Raw genomic sequence first — 18,514 nt, 5'->3', positions numbered from 1 at the left:
ACATGAGTAGCAGTTACATTACACAAAGGCAAATTAATTTTTTGGGTACGAGTAGAATCATATGATGTCAAGCAGACGCCGAGACTAGAACTTAGCTTGCCAGGTTTTAACTCATCACACCACATCCTTTCTCACATTTAAAGAGTAGAAACGCTGGGAAATATAGCAATTAGAACTCAGTGGGGGAATAGCGTGCTTTTAATTCATATATATTTACACTGCAGCAAACAATACGGGCGACATAACGCAGCTTTTAGGAAAACATGTTGCCTTACATTAATTGCTGGACCATCCAATACAATTGCCAGCTTTTGGTTGTAATAAAGGAAGCTCGCACTTCTGGTGTGCCTACTACCCTGCCACAAAACACGTAGGTGAAGCCCGCTAACTGCGTAACAAGTCCAAACCAAAACACACTTGACAAATAGGAGGAAGCCAGGGCCCGTCATCTCTCATGAAGAGGGAGAGAGAGTGTATCAGTTGTGCTGTACAACTGGCTGCAATCGTCCACAAAATAAATGCAAGGGCTTTCTTAGCATGATCGTTAAGACTTGCTTGCTTCAGGTTTTGGAGCGAATGTTGAAGGCGCTTACTGACCACTCGTACAAACGGCCGCCATTGTCCTGCCTGCACTTCGTAAGTGGAAGTGGGCATGGCGTGCTGAATGTAAGCGAAGCACGTCTTTATGCCAGTAAAGAAAGCAAGCACGCGCCTCCATGACTGACACAAGCTGCGAGACAGCAGGAGGGGTGTGGGAACAAAGGGAACAGGAACCCAGCCAATGTGGGGGGGGTGATATCGCCAGGGGTTGAGGCCACTCGCTTTGTAAATTTGACACCCAACTGGAACTCCCAAAAGAAACTCCAGGAAAAGACTCGCAAGGGGATAGTTAAAAGAGGTAATATTTATTGTACCCACAAAAGAAATGTCTAAAGGTTTGTTGTGGAGTCTCTCTATTGACTGCGGATTAGGGGTAGATGGGGAAATAAGAAATCCGGCTGGGCGTTGGGGACAGGGAATGATAATAAAAACAAGCTATTTTAACCAAAAAAAGTGAAACTCGAAGAAGGCACAAACTGCTCAATTCTACAGAACCGTCAGTCCTTGGGAATGAAATAACTTCAGAGTCTGTTCAGACACATTTTTCGTTGGCTTCATTTGTGCACCAATCTGCGTTTGCATTTAACGTTTAGTTATGATACAGAGCGTCGAGTGATCAAACAGTGCACAACAGGAAGATCACCCGAAGCGCACAGAAGCATGAAGGCAACGGCATGAGTTTGGCCTGGGCTGGAAGCAAGGAGCACGGCGAGCAGGGAGGGGCTGGAGAGGTGAGGGCACAGAGAAAAAGACAATATGATAAGAACTGCCTGGCACAAAAGCCCGCAGAAGGAACAGGCTTGAACAACAAGCTCTTGGCATTGCTGTGGGGGGGCGGGGCGGGAGCGCATTGGCGGGGAAGCAGCAGCCTTTGATGTGCGTGCGAGTGGGAGGGAACACCATATGGGGTGTGATTGAGAAGTGAGGCCAAGCGTGCGCTGGGGAAGCGTCGTGCTTGAGTACCTCACATGCATTAGGGACAATCCTCACTGGTTTCAAGAGTTCTATACTCTCGCAGAACAACGCATGCGCGTTGGTTCAGCGAGACCTAAAAACTAAACATTCTGAAAAATAAAACCGCAAGAGTGTTTTTTTAAAAAAGCTGGTGGGGGGCGGGGAGGGCACACCACGGTAGTGAAAGCAGAGGCACCGAGGACATCATATACATGTCAGCTGCACTGGGACACTCCAACCTACACTGCATGCTTACATCACAATACATATAGACTGCAATTCTGCACTGTGTTAGAGAGTCATACGAGCTCAGCTTGCTCACATCAAGAGACATGCATATCGTATATGCAAAAAAACAGAGCACTGCATGATCACTGTATAAGACATACACAGTACAAGTGGTTAATGCATCTTTCATTGCATAGTCACAGTATGAGGCTTTTATACTTCCCGGGCCACTGCATCTCATCACTAAACTCACAGTCTGAGCATATTATGGTGAATGGACACTGCACTGGAACACTTGGTGTTACGCTCTTTACACATGTCATGAATGATCCCCATAAACGGCCGATGTAATAGGCCTGATGTCAGGTGCCAGGACAATGCCCGACCTCTGACCTCTTCATGAGCTGGTGAGGACAACCCTTTGAGTAAAAACACTTACCCTCTGATCTTTAGAGACCCTGTACCAGAATCATGTTCCCACCCAGCCGCTCCTATTGGCTAAGAACAGTCCAATTACACACAAGCAGAAGAACAGCAGTTATCCTAATTGTGAAAGGACATTCCTCACATAGCTGCTCGGTGCTCAACTGTAGCGCGGGGGTCTCTGGTTCCCTTCCCACTAGACAGGAGCATTCCACTGGCAGGGTCGCCAAGCCCCCTCTCCCACTCAAGGTGGGCTGCGGAGTCTGGGAATTTACTACCGCAGAGCTGGAAACGCGTGCATAAGTTTAGACTTCCACGGGATTCCGGAGCTGTGAAGAGACGCTTTGGGTATGCATAGAGGGAGGCGCCGGAGCAGTGGCCGAGCAGCTTGCTCTAGTCTATCTGATAAAAGAGGATATATAGGCTTCAGGGCACACTCATGTACACATTACTGGACTAGGGCCGACTATCCTAAGGCAATTAGCCGCATTTGTAACCGGCAGTGTGCTACAGCAGCGTGGCGACACCTCATATTAATAGAAAATCATTTTTTTTTATTAAAGACTCCAATGGAGCGGCTCACACGAGTGCCAGCGCACTCTCCCTGCACTCCGTCAATGAGTAAAACGATGCAGCCCCCCGACCCAAAGAAAAGTAACAGCGCCACACCCCAAAAAAAACAAGTGTGGGAGCTTGGATTGAACACAGAGGCACATCACAATGCATTAACCAGTGATTACCTGCTTGTTAACTCTTCACAACAAGCTGGCAAGGAGTGGAGGCGTTAAATGGGGTTTTTGGCAGGGCATCTGTGAAACGGAGAGTGGCCGAGACCGGGTCTGGCAGGAGAAAGCGTCGCTCCGAGACAGCCTCCAGCTCCCAGACAGCCTATCGCTCAGATGGCCTTGAATATTTAATGCCCGGCCTTGGAGGGGGCAGGTTTACTGCAAGTTCACCTTTTAACCCTGCGAATTCAGATTCCGGTGCCGCCGGGGTCTGGTCTGCCGAACAGGATACTTCTGAGACGCTCCTGTCCTCCCGTTCCCTGATGACCGGCCAGCACCACGAAGCCGCTCACTCTAGGCGCTGTCTACGACGGTTCTGACTAAAAGCAGCACTTAGAACCGCTGTTGTGTCCACCTGTGAGAACAGTGATACCTGTGCCGTCAGAGGCCTCTTTTTCCAAGAAGGCGGCTTTGCCCGCGCGCCCCCTTCCAGACGCAAATCCGGAGACCGTTACGCTTTGATGCTGTGAGAACATAGAAAAAATTGCCTATGCCCCCAAGTGAATTAAAGTACAAACTGACTTCCAGTACGAGTAAACCACAATTTGTTAGTTTACACAAAACATTTTATGTTTGTTAATTGAATGCTCAGTTTACAAAAAGAGAGAAAATCACAATAAGCAGAACTCAGATCACTATCAACCTCATGGTTGAGTCATATATACATTCACAAACAAATCAAAATCACAAGTGCAATACCCAACAAAATAGTGAACAATTTACGAAAACATTAGCATATTCACAAATGCCAACATCACATTGAATACATGGACCATAAAAACTTATTACATTTGAAAAACCAGGGTTCTTTGTAAATGTCTAGGAACCCAGAGAGAAAGTGAGAAACATTTATTTGAACCAATTGTTATGCTCACAGAGCCTGAATGGGAGCTATTCAAATGAATTTCAGGAGCCAAAAGAGATTTCCGCAATAAATGGCAATTTAGGAAATAAACGACTGCCGACGCGTTTCGAATCCTGATTAACAGCTTGCAGGATTCTCATCAGGGCGGATTCTATCTAGTCCATGGGCACTGTTTAAAATGAAAAACAAAAGCATATTTTTACTAACTGGCGCGACTTCTAACCATTAATCTCCAGGCAGTTAGGTAACACAAACAGTTTGTACCTTGTGTGATTCCTGCCCACAGTTAATCACGAATTGGAAGAAATGTCGTCTGTGCTCGGTGGCCCGCACTGCAACAAAGTAATAGAGTCAGTGAGCGTTGGCCAGATGCGCAGGGAGGGGAGGTTGGATAACCATCTGTTGCTCAATTACCTGCATTTGTGTGGAAGCCAAGCCACATCTATGTCGCTAATGGTGAAGTTCTTTTAATTTTCTGGAAAAAAAAGGCGGTGGAATGCGTCTTAGTGCACTGTGTGTTCACAACTTAAATACACGCATGGGCCCCTTGGTGTTCAGAAAAAAACTTACTTGGACGATGGTCTGCAAAAGCCTCAAGGTGGGTTCTGTTATGTAGTCCCTGTTCTACCATGCAGAGAGACAGTTGTACCTCTGTTGGGAAAAGCGGAAGGTGTCCTGTTACCGCTTTGCTATTTAAATTCAATTACCAGCGCTAGTCGCGTTTAGATTGAAAAAATCAGACCACTTACTTGAACAAAAATTCACTGTGCCCAAATTGGGGGTTCTATTACGGGTCCTTCACCAAGCGCTCGAATCAAGATCTGCAGGTGAATGGGAGGGGGATGCATTACCGCATTGTAATGTCAATGTTGAATGAAAAGTTTTCAAAAACGGCTGCTTCCATGCTTACCACAGTGTCAGTTCCAATCAAACGAACTTGCTCCACAGCGTTGTCTCAGAGATGTGAATGTCTCTGGGCATCGCCGGTCAGGTGGCCAAACCAACAAACTTGTGTTGGGCCAATCAGGCGGAAGGCCCAGTAATGGGGCATGCTGGGACCTGTAGTGTGGAACGTGAATTCAAGTTTTGGCTGACCATTACAGTGCATTGTGGGACATGTAGTGTCTGACAGCATGCACAAAATGATTATGCTCTATTGATTTCACTGAGGCTATTGAGACCCCTATTTACACTGTCAAACTTTAGGATTAAGTACGCCTCTTTGCGCAACAACATTGTATCCACATCACGAAAGTGTTTAGGGTCAATCCATGCCAGTACAGTCCATTTGAAATCAGACTCAGAGTGGCCATTACTGGTAAAGTGTTCCACCATGGGGGCTGTGATGACTTTTTTCTTAAGCCGGGAGCGGTGCTGGGTAATCCGGGCATTAATCGGTTGGTTTGTTTTGCCAACATAGACTTTGTCACATGGGCAGACCACCGCATAGACGACATTTCTAGTCTTGCAATTTGTGAAGCTGTCATGCTTCCATCTGATGCCATTGTTTACAAAAACGTCACCTTCAATGGTGCTTGAACAGGAAACACAATTGCCACACTTATGATGTCCGCATATGGGTTTCAGATTCCACTGCGTGACAAGATCGCTTTTGGGTGCTGTGATATGACTGTCTGCTCTGATTAAATGTTGTCCTATGCTTCTGTTCTTACGCATAGCGAAGATGGGTTTTTGGAGAGGATACTCTAAAGACTCAAGAAGATGCCAGTTATTCCTAATTATGTTTTTGAATTGATTCGTGTGTTGGCCGAATGTTGTCACACAAACCAATTTTTGCAAATCTTTCTTTTCTTTCTTTTCAAGCAATGTCTCCCTAGGGGTAAATTTGGCCCTGTTCTTAGAGTGTTTTAACAGCTTTCTGGGGTATCCCCGTTCTGCCATCTCTTTGCAGAATCGTGTTGCATGAGAGTCAAAATCACAAAGATTAGTGCAATTTCGCCTGATCCTCAACAGTTGCCCATAAGGCAAGTTATTTTTTAACGATTGAGGATGCGAACTGGTATAATGCAAAATGGTGTTGCGGTCTGTTTCCTTTTTGTGCAAGGAGGTAATTAGCTTAGCCTCATGGGTGCTTACTGTGACGTCCAGGAAAGTCATTTATTTTGGACTTTGGTTGAGTGTGAATTGGATGTCTGGGTGCCTGGCATTCAGCCACAAATGAAACTGCTCGACGTCCGCCTGGCTCCCCTGCCACAGGAGCCAGACGTCGTCGATGTATCTTAGCCACTGAATGATATGTCCTGAAAAGGGGTTGGCACTAAGGACAAAACGCTCCTCATATTGTGCCATGTATAGCACAGCCAGCTCCGGTGCATAGGGACAACCCATGGCTGTCCCTTTGATTTGAACGTAAAAGCTATTTTCAAACTTGAAGTAGTTACTACGAAGAGTTATTTCTGCTAATGCCACAATGAAGTTGGTGGGTACCCGGTGGGGTCTCTCCCTTTGGTCTAAATATAACTCGATGACCTCAAGCGCCTCATCCTGTGGTATCTGGGTGTAGAGCGAGGCGACGTCAAGTGTCACCATCAACTCAGTCTGGTCATCGAATGGGTGTCCCTCAATGTGTTTGATGAAAGCTGTTGTGTCGCTGAGGTGCGATCGGACTTTGGCAATACATGGCTTTAAGAAGAAATCAATGTATATAGACACTGGTTCGAGCGCCGAGTCGCAACCCGAGACAATGGGTCTGCCCGGGGGTACCTTGTCGTCTTTGTGAATCTTCGGTAAGAAGTAGAGAACCGGAGTTCGAGGCATTTTCTTGTTGAGGAATTCATACTCTTTAGGTCCTAGAAAACCAAGGTCCAAACCCTCCTTAGTAAGTCGTGATATTTTGTCCTGAATTGCGTGGACTGGGTCTTCTTTTGACGGTCTGTACCATTCCCTGTTATTTACATGTTTTAAACCTTCGGCAAGGTACATGGGGCGTGGCCAAAGGACCACAGCCCCGCCTTTATCGGCTTGTTTGATAACTATTGAAGTGTCAGATTTCAGATCACTAATAGCTTTTTGTACGCCCTTGCTGATGTTATTCTTGGAAAAACTTTGTTTTCTCTCGAGTTTGGTAAGGGAAGACAGTACAGCCTGTTCAAAGGCTATGACTTGTTTTGGAATGTTTGAAGTTGGGGTGAAACGCGATTTCACTCTAAGTCCAGTCGTTTCCTGAGTGGACGTCATTTCGGCACCCGCGAAGAAAACTTTTAACCTTACCTTGCGGCAGAAGTCAAGTGCTTCCACTTTTAATTTGGTGAAATCCGTCCTTTTGTTGGGAACGAATTTGAGGCCAAGGTTAAGAAGCATTTTTTCATCCCTAGAGAGGTCCCTATTAGAAAGGTTCACTACAGTAGATGAATCTAGTTGTTGTTGTAGTTCTTGTTGCGTGTTTGCATTTGCCAAGGTTGCTTGAACCGAGGTCGCGACTGGCCGCCCCTGGACAAAAAAGGAGCCGACCCTCGAGTGGCGCCTCGTTGATGCTGTGAGAGCACATTCTGTTAAATTAAAGCGGAAAAAGACGTGGGAGCGGGCTCGGCTTTAAAGTAGCGGTGTGGAGTTAGAAACATTAGAAAGTTTATTAAACATTGTGAAAAGAAAGTAGTTACTCTACTGTGGAATTGGGTCCGAGGGCTTCTTACGGCAATCCAGCTTCCTCTAAGACACAGTGGTGCGCATATCACACACAGCGCAACAACAAGACGTGCACTGGCGAAAACGAAACCTGTTGTGGGGCGGGACTTCCGTCTTCTGCGAGAAGCCCGCACCCACGGAGTGCCTGGCCAGAGAAGCAGTGGAGACGCGGGTTTCCCATGCCCGAGGGAGAGCCCCGCGGAGGCTGAAGAAGTCCGGAGTGGCGCCGATGAGAAGAGTGGGGTTTAGTTGTAGGTGGGATGGGGGGGGTGTCTCTGTACGCTTGTGTGTATGTGTGTGTGTGTGTGTGTGTGTGTGTGTGTGTGTGTGTGTGTGCGCGCTCGTGTGTGTGTGTGTGAGCGCGCGGCGGCGGGGAGGTGTGTCTCTATGTGTGCGTGCGTGTTTGCGTGCTCGTGTATGTGTCTCTGTGTGTGCGCTCGTGTGTGTCTGCTTACATGGAGCTAAAAAGGGAGACAGGAGATGGTGAACGCGCGCGCGTCCTGATCCGGTTCCTGAGGCTGCGCGTGCCCATCTCTTGTCTCCCTTTAGCTCCTTGTAAGCAGAGCTGACAACAATAGGTCTCGCTGCGACATCGCTTTGCGATGCGTTGCAGGTGCGAGACCTAAAAAACGCGCAGCTCTGATTCTACTGCCCATGAATCACTACAAGGAAAGACTTTTTTTTACAAAGATAAGGCAGGATTGTTTATTAGCTAAACAAGAAGCTATTCCATGATCATTTGATAACTTTATCATGCACAATTTCCAAAAACAACAATGTCAGCAATATGGATCAATGAGAGGCATTGCCTGCAGTTAACGTAATATTTGTGTACATGTGTTTATGCTGTTAAAACTTGTATTTATGGTTCATTAATGCAAAGGCTTTATAAGGGTGAGCACTCCCAGTAAATGTTATAAGATCAGATTGCACTACTGACAGTGGTTAGAGTATAAAAATGTGTACACATGTTTTCAAGCTTTAGCAATATGAGGCTATGTATGCTGCTCCCAGAATTGTCTCTGATTAAATGCAAATATTTGCAGACGCATGTAAACAAGATTGATGATCGTTTGCTTTCAAAATAGAATGTTCATAAGAAAAATGCAAAAATATTTTGCTAAACTACTGAAAAAATGTAGGTACCATTTCTTTGCAGCATCATTTAGTAAAGTATGTTGATGTTTGCTAATATTTCCCAAAAATATTCATAATGGAAAATCAGTGTAACCAGTTTCAATAAGATTATGGGAAACACAAATAAACAAGCATTGGTAGAGCCACTAGGTCTGAAATTGTTGGTCACCCTTTTGGTTTTGTCAATGCGTATCTTGTTTTGCCATGGTTTTTGTAAAACCTTATTGCTGTGGAAGCTGCCGGGCCCTCGCAACTATAACAAACATTGGCAAAAGCAAAAATTGTTTTAGTCTCAGAAAGCACACATTGCACAGTAGTTCCTGGCACTGAACAAAACGACTGTGTGTCGATATGCTCTTTGTGAAAGAACAAAATGCTGTCACTCACAGAGAAGCTAGCCGATAGAGAGGGAGAGGGTGAGAGGGCGAGGGCGAGGGGGAGAGGGTGAGAGCGAGAGGGAGAGGGGGAGGGGGACGGGGGACGGCGAGGGGGAGAGAGAGAGAGAGAGAGAGAGAGAGAAACACAACATTTTAATAAACACAAAAGGTCAAGGTTAACACCAGACCTAATTAGGAGTCCAATTATTAGATAAAGTGCACCCATGTCCTTGGATAAAGTGCAGATGTACGACTCTCATGAATTCACAAGACTTTACAGAATTAGGCCAAGAAACAGCACTCCCAGAAAATATTTGTGAACTTCATTTTATCAGTGTTTGCAATTTACTTTCCCTCCAACCACTTTTTTCCGCCTAACCTGGAAGAAGTTTTATGTCTGCCATTGTCAGGAGTAAATATCCAGCCTCTCTCAGTATGAAAAACTTTTAAAGAAGAGTTGGTGAAAACCGTGAACACATGCAAGTTAGTAGGTTTGAACAGACTCAAAAGGGCATTTCAACCCTGGAACTGTTGCTTACCATTACCTTCAGCCTCAGTATGTAGACCTGTGGAAACGTGGCCACATAAGGGAATGGCTAGTATTCAAACACTACTATGGAAGGAGCCCTGGCAAATCAGAGAGGCTATTTCCGAGTTCTTGCATAAAGAGATTTCTGCCATAATTTGTTGCCACATTACTTGGTGCAAAAGGGACAAGTGGATTTTGTTACAGCACAAGGAGATTTATGAAGCAACCTGCTCCATAGACAAGTAGGCATGTTTTTTTAAATTCCACACCCCTGCAAGGACAAAATAAACATGGAAAAATCATGTTCCTGAACCCAAACTATATATCCTGGGAATAGGAAGATAGGAATTCCCCAGCCAGATCTGCGGTGGTGCTACTGTTACCCATCAATGAATAATTGGGAGGAAAAGTCACTGAAAGTCAATGCTTAATTTTACTTGGTGACTAAGGGTGGTGGGCCCTGGGAGTTAGTTTTAGGGACCAGGTATAACTTTTCATCGTCAGATTTTGACCCAGAGCAAGTGATGAAGGCAGAAAAAGGAGAAAGTAGGAAGAGAAAACCAGGAAGCAAAGCAGGTATGAAAAACAAACAAAGAGTGTGAGACAGGGACAGGCAGTCCTGAAAACATAAATATTTTACTTATGGAACCCATAAATTGGAGGTCAGTGAGAGGCAGCAAAAAGGGGTGGAGTCACAAGGAGCAGAGTGTGACAATTATTTATTTGGAAAAGAAGCTTGCCCAAAGAAACTGATAACAAGGACAACTGTAAAAGTGAATCCTTTCTGACTTACTTAATTGGTCACAAACAGGTCGCAATTTAAAATATCTAATGGTGTCAAGGGACCTACAGCAGAGATCTGTAAGTTAGGATTACTCGGTTGGTTAATGAATCATAATGGAGCTATATGAAGACTGCTAAGGGATACATTTAGAAACACAGTGCTTTTTCCTCAAACTTTCATTATTCTAAGGTTGCTAAAAAGGGTTCTTTTGGTTAATAATACACATATTAGTAAGTGATACATAAAGTCATTAGTGGATTTACTCATATAGATGGATACACCTGACATTCCCATAGAGAATAAATATCTCTTGCATACCAAGCTCAGAAAATGAACAAAAAACTGTAGTCTAGTCAGTTTATCTCTTAAGCGTTTGTGAAGCGAAAAGCTGAATGTCTTTGGTGTCGTTGGCACCAAAGGTGTAGCTCCAGCCAGAGCCCGGCAGTGTCAAGACTCACACAAAACAAATGTCAATGACCCTTTAAGTGTGGCATTTGAGTTGGGCACGACTAGAACTGAACACAATAGACTTCCCTCACGTATTGTAGGTTGCTGCTCTGAACACAAAGCAAGCAAAGTGCAGGCACTGCCAGACATGCCTAGAAGTCAACAAATTGCACAGGAACGAAGTCAGCACCTTACACTATGGCAGGCACAAAACTAGCGCAACGAAAGCTGACAGAAACGCTATCCAGCTAGATTGCATCATTTCAAGCAACAAAGGAGAAATGTAGGATGGTGTGGGAAAAAAGCATGATGTGGAATCACAACTAGGCAATCTTGCTCAATGGCAACACCAACAGTCAATGGGCTGCAACTTGCAAACTCCTAAGGGGGCGGTGGAGGGGGGATTGGTCGCCTGCACTTAAATACCTATTATTTTCCTTTTACAAATTAAGCACTGTTGACAGCCCCTACAATCGTTGTTGCTTGGTAAGAAGAGTAAGTTGAAAGTCTAAGCGTTATCGTTCTCTCTGTACCCAGAAGCAGATGTACACGTGTATTCCAGTATCACTATCTGCTATCTACGTGTCCGACAAAAAAGGTTTTACGAACACCGCTCGATGACTCCCAGACCTGGTGAGATAATCTCGGATTCCCTGATACGTTCCAGTGTCATTAAAATGTCTCATCTATCTCTGTCATTTGTAATCAGGTGGCAAGGAGATGGCACAGGTGACACCACCGAGTCAATGCTCAGAAAACAGCTAATAGTGTAGGCATACGTCAGCTGTAGGTTGTGATGGGTAAGGTGGAACACTAATAACAACTCCAAGATTACTACTCTTTGGGGTGGTCGTCAGTGATAGGTGACAGCCCAGGATCGCACTCAACAGTATCTCTCAGAGGCCGATAACAATCCCGCAGCTTGGATGGGGGTGGCACTGCAAGGGTTCCCCCTCCCAAGCGGACTCACCATGCTGGCGGCTCCACAGGCGTTGCGGTAAGTATCTCCTAAAAACCGGCAAAACAAGCACTAGGCAGCAACACGCTTTGGAAGATGATAGGAAGTAGGAGGAGCATAGAAAAGTAAAATGACTATGGAAATAAAAAGAGGACGAAGTAACGATTCCGAAACGTACTGAGCTCAATAGAAACAGAAGAAGGTGTTAGTGGACGGACTTCTCTGCTCGGGATAAATATCGTGGCCATCTTTGAGATCTGCAGAGGGTAAGATACTGTCGAACTGTATTTGAGGGAGGGACAATTTGTGCTGTTAATGCAAGCCCGCCTCACTTTCTACACTCGATTTGGAAAAAAACCTAAATTTGAGCAATTTTCCAAACATGAGGAAGATGATAAATATTCAATACGTATCGTATTTTAAAATTACCATTCTCCTCCGAAATACCCATATTTTTTAAATATAATATACTTCCAGAACTTAATAGTTTTGGTACCCTCGTGCGGTCTTCGTAACTCTTCCCTCAGCTCTGATTTAGCCTCGTGCTCTGTAAACCGGGGCCACACGTATTATTGGGGTGTATGTAGCAGCACGGTCATTTAATTCGTGGAAACGTACTATGAATGGAAATAAACACACCAGGATCCGATAAACAATCAGTTGGGGTGGCGACAATAAGGGGTAGAGTCCCCAAGTGCGAGGACTGAAATAAAAAAAAATGAAAGTATAGGTCCTATTAAAGATACAAAGGCGAATATTGGGCTTTAACATTTCTTTACTGCTCGTCAGCAAGAAAGGTATCAAATGTAACAGGATATGTAACATACATTACAATTCAAATGAGTGTTGTAGCTAATATCACTAAACATCAACAAAATATTCCACCAGTCAAAAATTCTAAAAGTCCATGACTGCATTCATCTTTTTTTTCTTCACTGAAAAAACAAAGGTTAAAGTTATAGCTAGGTGAAATGTTCATAAACAACGTACCATTTTAAACTCTAAAATCCATAGATATTCACGAGGAATACTTATAGTTATCTCAAGTAACTATAACTCCTGCCCTAGGGAAACTACAACTCTCGCCCTGCCATGCACAGTTTTCTCATTAATAATTTAATTGCAAATGTTGCAGTGATATTATCAATGATGTCATATCAGATGTCATGAGTAATGAAATATGTGGGGCAATTAGAATTGCATGGTGAGGGCGCAAATTATAGTTACCACAGGGTACAAGTTATAGTTACTTGAGATAACTATAACTGCAGAATTTCTATGTTTTTTACAGTTAAAAATGTTACATCGATATTGAACATTTGACCTCCCTGTAACATTACTTTGACGTTTGTTTTTTTCTATACATTTCTAGCTTTTTTTTAAACATCAAATATATAATTCCCATAAGTAAAGCTAACCCCCCACCGCTCACTGCCTTCTCCCGCAGGTAGCCAAACCCACATGTGCCACAGCCGTGAAACAGTGTTACGGGTTGGCCACACTGCGGCCAACCCCTCCTTTAATAAAGTTTTATTAAACTACATGTCTGTGACTGTTTCTTTTCATATATTTTTTATTATTACAATTTGGTGATGTAAAATGTGAACATAAATAGATATACATGATTTTCTCTTTAAGAAAAAAAATAAAACAAGCACGTTTCTTAGCCTGCATTTTAAAATTGTACACCCCCAAAAAATGGCATCATAAAAGCATTATATTTTATGTATGTGCTATTACTTCAGGCCACTTAAAATACAACTAGCCACTAGGTGGCACTGAAGTCACAGCTGTGGAGCTAAAGCTCCAGCCTGGGAAATGCTTTTAAAAAATATGGTAAATTCTCCTTGGGTCATGGTTTCATTGACCCAGTAAACATACGTTTTTCCCCTAGTGTTGATAGAGGGTTGCAGAACTCCCTGAAGGCCTCCTTATGGGGCCACGCAGGAGCTGGTTTACATTTTTTGATAAAGGGTGCCCCGGTGTTCACCCAGAGCACCCAAGTGCATTATTATTTTGGGTGGCCTGTATGAGAAGCCCCATGGCCCACCAGCATTGTACCCCATTGCTTCTTTCTGCACCTCTGTTTATTCTTTCTGCACTGCTCTTGCTTCTTTCTGCACCTCTGTTCCAAATTTCTATATCCCTCTTGCCTTTTTCTGCACACCTCTTCCCTCTTTCTGTACCTCTCTTGCCTCAGTCTGCCCACCTGTTCCCTCTTTCTGCACCACTTTTGCCTGTTTCTGTACCTCACTTGCTTCTTTTTGCACTGCTCTAGCTTATTTCTGTACCTCTCTTGCAAATTTCTGCACCCCTCTTGCCTCTTTTTGCACGCCTCTTACCTGTTTCCGCACTTCTCTTGCCTCTGTCTGCACACCTGTTACCTCTTTCTGTACCTCTTTTGCCTGTTTCTTCAACTCCCTTGCCTCTGTCTGCAGTTCTATTGCCTCTTTCTGCAGTCTCTTGCCTCCTTCTGCACCCCTGTTGCTTCTTTTTGCACTACTCTTGCCTCTTTCTGTACCCCTGTTGCTTCATTCTGCACTTCCCATTGCTTCTTTCTGCACCTGTCTTGCTTCTTTCTGCTCCCCTGTTTTCTCTTTCTGCACTCTTCCCTCTTCCTGAACCTCTTTAGCCTCTTTCTGCATCTCACTTGCCTCTTTCTGCACTTATCTTGCTTCTTTCTACACCTCTGTTGCTTCTTTCAGCAATCCTGTTGCCTCTTTCTCTACTTCTTTTGTCTCTTTCTGCACTTCTCTTGCCTCTTTCCGCACCTCACTTGCTTCTTTCTGCACCCCTCTTGCCTCTGACTGCATCCCACTTCCCTCTTTGTGCAACTCTCTTGCCTTTTTCGACACCTCTCTTCCCTTTTTCTGCACCACTCTTACGTCTTTCTGTACCTCTGTTGCTTCTTTCTGCACTTCTCTTGCCTCTTTCGGCACCCTTTGTGCCTCTTTCAGCACCTCTGTTGCTTCTTTCTGCACTTCTCTTCCTTCTTTATGCACCCCGTGCCTCTTTCTGCACCTCCTTCCCTTTTCCTGCACATCTCGTGGTCCTTTCTGCACTGCTTTTGCCTCTTTCTGCACCCCACTTGCTTCCTTCTGTAGCTCTGTTGTTTCTTACTGCACTGCTCTTGCCTCTATTGGCACCCCCTTCTCTCTTTCTACACCCCTGTTCCCTCTTTCTGCACCTCTTCTGCCTGTTTCTGCACCTCTGCTGCCTCGTTCTGAACTTCTCCTGCCTTTTTCTGCACTTCTTTTGCTTCTTTTTGCAGTCCTCTTGCCTCTTTCTGAACCCTTCTTGCCTCTTTCCGAGCCTCTTTTGGTTCTTTCTGCACTTCTCTTGCTTCTTTCTAGCTTTCTCTTGGTTCTTTCTGCACCCCTCTTGCTTCTTTCGGCACCCTTCTTTCCTCTTTGTGCACCTCTCTTGCCTCTTTCTGTACCTCTCTTGCCTCTTTCTGCACCCCCTACCCTCTTTCCACATCTCTTTTGCTTGTTTCTGCTCTTCTGTTGCCTCTTTCTATACCCCTCTTGCCTCCTTCTGCAAAGCTGTTGTTTCTTACTGCACTGCCCTTGCTTCTTTCTGTACCTCTCTTACAAATTTCTGCACCCCTCTTTCCTCTTTTGGCACCCCTCTTCACTCTTTCTGCACGCCTATTCCCTCTTTCTGCACCTCTTCTGCCTGTTTCTGCACCTCTGCTGCCTCTTTCTGAACTTCTCCTGCCTCTGGTACTTCTTACTGCACTTCTCATGCCTCTTTCTGCACCCCTCTTCACTCTTTCCTCACCTCTGTTGCTTCTTTCTGCACCTCTCTTGCCTCTTTCTGCACATACAGGGTTACTGTTAAACTGACCTCCGGCTTAGCAGTGCACACATGCAAGTGCAGAAAAGGGCTGCTGGCCTCTAAACTGCCATGCCCTCTTATGTGCTAGGGGCTTATAGGTAGTTTTAATCCCCCTGCCCTATTATGTAGTAGGGCCTTACCAGAGAGGTCATGCCGGTCACAGGGGTACCCCAACCCATAGTGTCCCCTAGTGTGTGTAGGTGTTTTCATTGTATTCTAAGTGTCTTTCAGCATAGCACTTGTTCCTGGACTGGTTAGGCAGAGCCCAGGGTCAGTCAGAGTTAGGTACCACCAGTACCAGTCAGCAAAAAGTTGGGGTGTGCCCAGGGCACAGGATGACTTTGCAACAAGGCCTCTTTCTGCACCTCTGTTGATTCTTTCTGCATATCTCTTGCTTCTTTCTGCACCATTCTTCCTTTTTCTGGACTTCTGTTGCCTCTTTCTGCATTTCTCTTGCTTCTTTATGCGCCATTCTTCCTCTTTCGGCACCTGTGCTACCTCTGTAGGCATAGTTAGAAATGAGCATTTAAAAAAAACCTTAGAAAATCACTGAAGAAAAGCAAGGGTTTCAGGGACGTTATAGTTAGAAATTTTCATTTAACAAACTTTAGAAATGCACTGAAAAAAACATAGGTTTCAGGGACGTTATAGTTAGAAATGAGCATTTAAAAAACCTTTGAAATTCACTGAAAAAAACATAGGTTTCGGGGATGTTATAGTTAGAAATGAGCATTTAAAAAACCTTCGAAATTCACTGAAAAAAACACAGGTTTCAGGGATGTTATAGTTAGAAATGAGCATTTAAAAAACCTTAGAAATTCACTGAAAAAACACAGGTTTCAGGGAGGTTATAGTTAGTTGAGCATTTCACTCCAAAACCTGTGAAATATGGTCATTATAGTTATTTGAGCTAACTATAATTCGCGCCCCCGCAATGCACTGCTGATGACGTCGCATACTACATCATTCATGACATGGTCAGTGACATTGCTGATGACATCACTGATGATATCTCAAATGACATCACTGATGACATCATCCACGTGATAATCTGATGCACCTCCTCACACCCTAATATAACCTTTGATGTACCCACTCTAAAATACAGACTATTTTCGAAACCCTAGACACACCAACACCAATACCAGTTACTATATACCAACTCACTGATTACTAGGTCTATACACACATCCACGCATTCACCCATACAGTCACTCATCAATACAGCACTATCATATGCACTCATACACCTATACAAACACTCACATACCACCACTCATCCAGAGTTACTCACAAACCTAGTCAGTCATGCAAAGAATCAATCACACTCCCATTTACTCACCTATACAGTTATACACACACAACCTCACTTATTCATACAGATACTAACACATACTTACTCTCTTTTACAACCACTGATACAAGCACACACTCTCATACAGCCACTCTCACAATCACTCACTCTCATATATAGTCATTTATATACTCCAATACTCACATATACTGTCTTTCACATATGTAGTTACTCACACATGTACACTGAGATATCCATTCACTCACCAACACACCCATACACACACTCACTCGCCCATACAGCCCTTCACAGATGCACTCTTGAACCCATACACCAAGTGAATCACCCACTCACATATCTATGCACAGAGTCACACGCCCCCCCACCCACCCACACAGACACTCAGGTACCCATTCAGATAGTCAGACAACCAATCAATAACCCATATAGACACTCATGTAGCTACTCACCAACCCATACAGCCGCTTACACACCAACTGACAGACTGATACAGACATTTACACAGTTTAGTCAGTAACTCATGCATTCACTAAGACATGTTTAATCACTCACTTATATAGTCAGTTTTGCTCCTACTTAATCATCCATGCTGACACATATACACCCACTCATTCTTCAATACACTTTTATATATATATATATATATATATATATATATATATATATATATATATATATTTTCCTCCCAAAGTGCCCCAGCTTTTCAAGAGGTCACACGCATTGCTCTGCCCTCCGGCTCTGTAAAAGCAGCCTGCTTTCCAGCTCCACAGTCTGTTTAAATTGCCAACGCGTTTCACGGCACCCTCGCCGCTTCTTCATGGGCTCGCAGTAACAAAGCATTCAGCTCGCCCCTGATTGGTTCACACTTTATTTGATTGACATGCTCGCATTTGATTGGCGAAGTATTGCAAACATTTTTCTGGTGCATGTTGGACTATTGAGTCTATTCAGGGGTCAGTTAAATGCATTTGTAGTCATTTCTGCAACATTATTCCTTTAAGTAAGGTTCGAAGCTTTCTGGCAGGTTTCATTATTGCATATCGAGCAACGTGCTTTTCATTTTCCGAACAGTTCGACATAATCAGCATCACCCTGCAGGCTCTCAGTTCATTACCTGCAGGGGACGGTGCTCCTCTTCACGGCAGGACGGCCGTGTAAACAATTTCCTCCCAAAGTGCCCCAGCTTTTCAAGAGGTCACACGCATTGCTCTGCCCTCCGGCTCTGTAAAAGCAGCCTGCTTTCCAGCTCCACAGTCTGTTTAAATTGCCAACGCGTTTCACGGCACCCTCGCCGCTTCTTCATGGGCTCGCAGTAACAAAGCATTCAGCTCGCCCCTGATTGGTTCACACTTTATTTGATTGACATGCTCGCATTTGATTGGCGAAGTATTGCAAACATTTTTCTGGTGCATGTTGGACTATTGAGTCTATTCAGGGGTCAGTTAAATGCATTTGTAGTCATTTCTGCACCATTATTCCTTTAAGTAAGGTTCGAAGCTTTCTGGCAGGTTTCATTATTGCATATCGAGCAACGTGCTTTTCATTTTCCGAACAGTTCGACATAATCAGCATCACCCTGCAGGCTCTCAGTTCATTACCTGCAGGGGACGGTGCTCCTCTTCACGGC

General features: G+C 44.4%; 1 protein-coding gene across 1 annotated transcript in view; it reads right to left on the bottom strand.

Moving 5' to 3' along the window:
- The window catches only part of ISY1 (ISY1 spliceosome associated protein), a 204,018-nt gene extending 192,148 nt beyond the window's left edge, over positions 1–11,870 (bottom strand). The window contains exon 1 of the mRNA XM_078661431.1: positions 11,745–11,870. Within this exon, the coding sequence (XP_078517557.1) occupies positions 11,745–11,747 (3 nt within the window). The 5' untranslated portion in view covers positions 11,748–11,870. The remainder of the gene's footprint in view (positions 1–11,744) is intronic.
- Between the last annotated feature and the right edge of the window lie 6,644 nt (positions 11,871–18,514).

The sequence above is a fragment of the Lissotriton helveticus genome, chromosome 9 (genome assembly GCF_964261635.1).
Source record: "Lissotriton helveticus chromosome 9, aLisHel1.1, whole genome shotgun sequence".
Classification (NCBI taxonomy): Eukaryota; Metazoa; Chordata; class Amphibia; order Caudata; family Salamandridae; genus Lissotriton; species Lissotriton helveticus.
The sequence above is the reverse complement of the archived record's forward strand: the minus strand, read 5'-3'. Positions and strand labels throughout refer to the sequence as shown.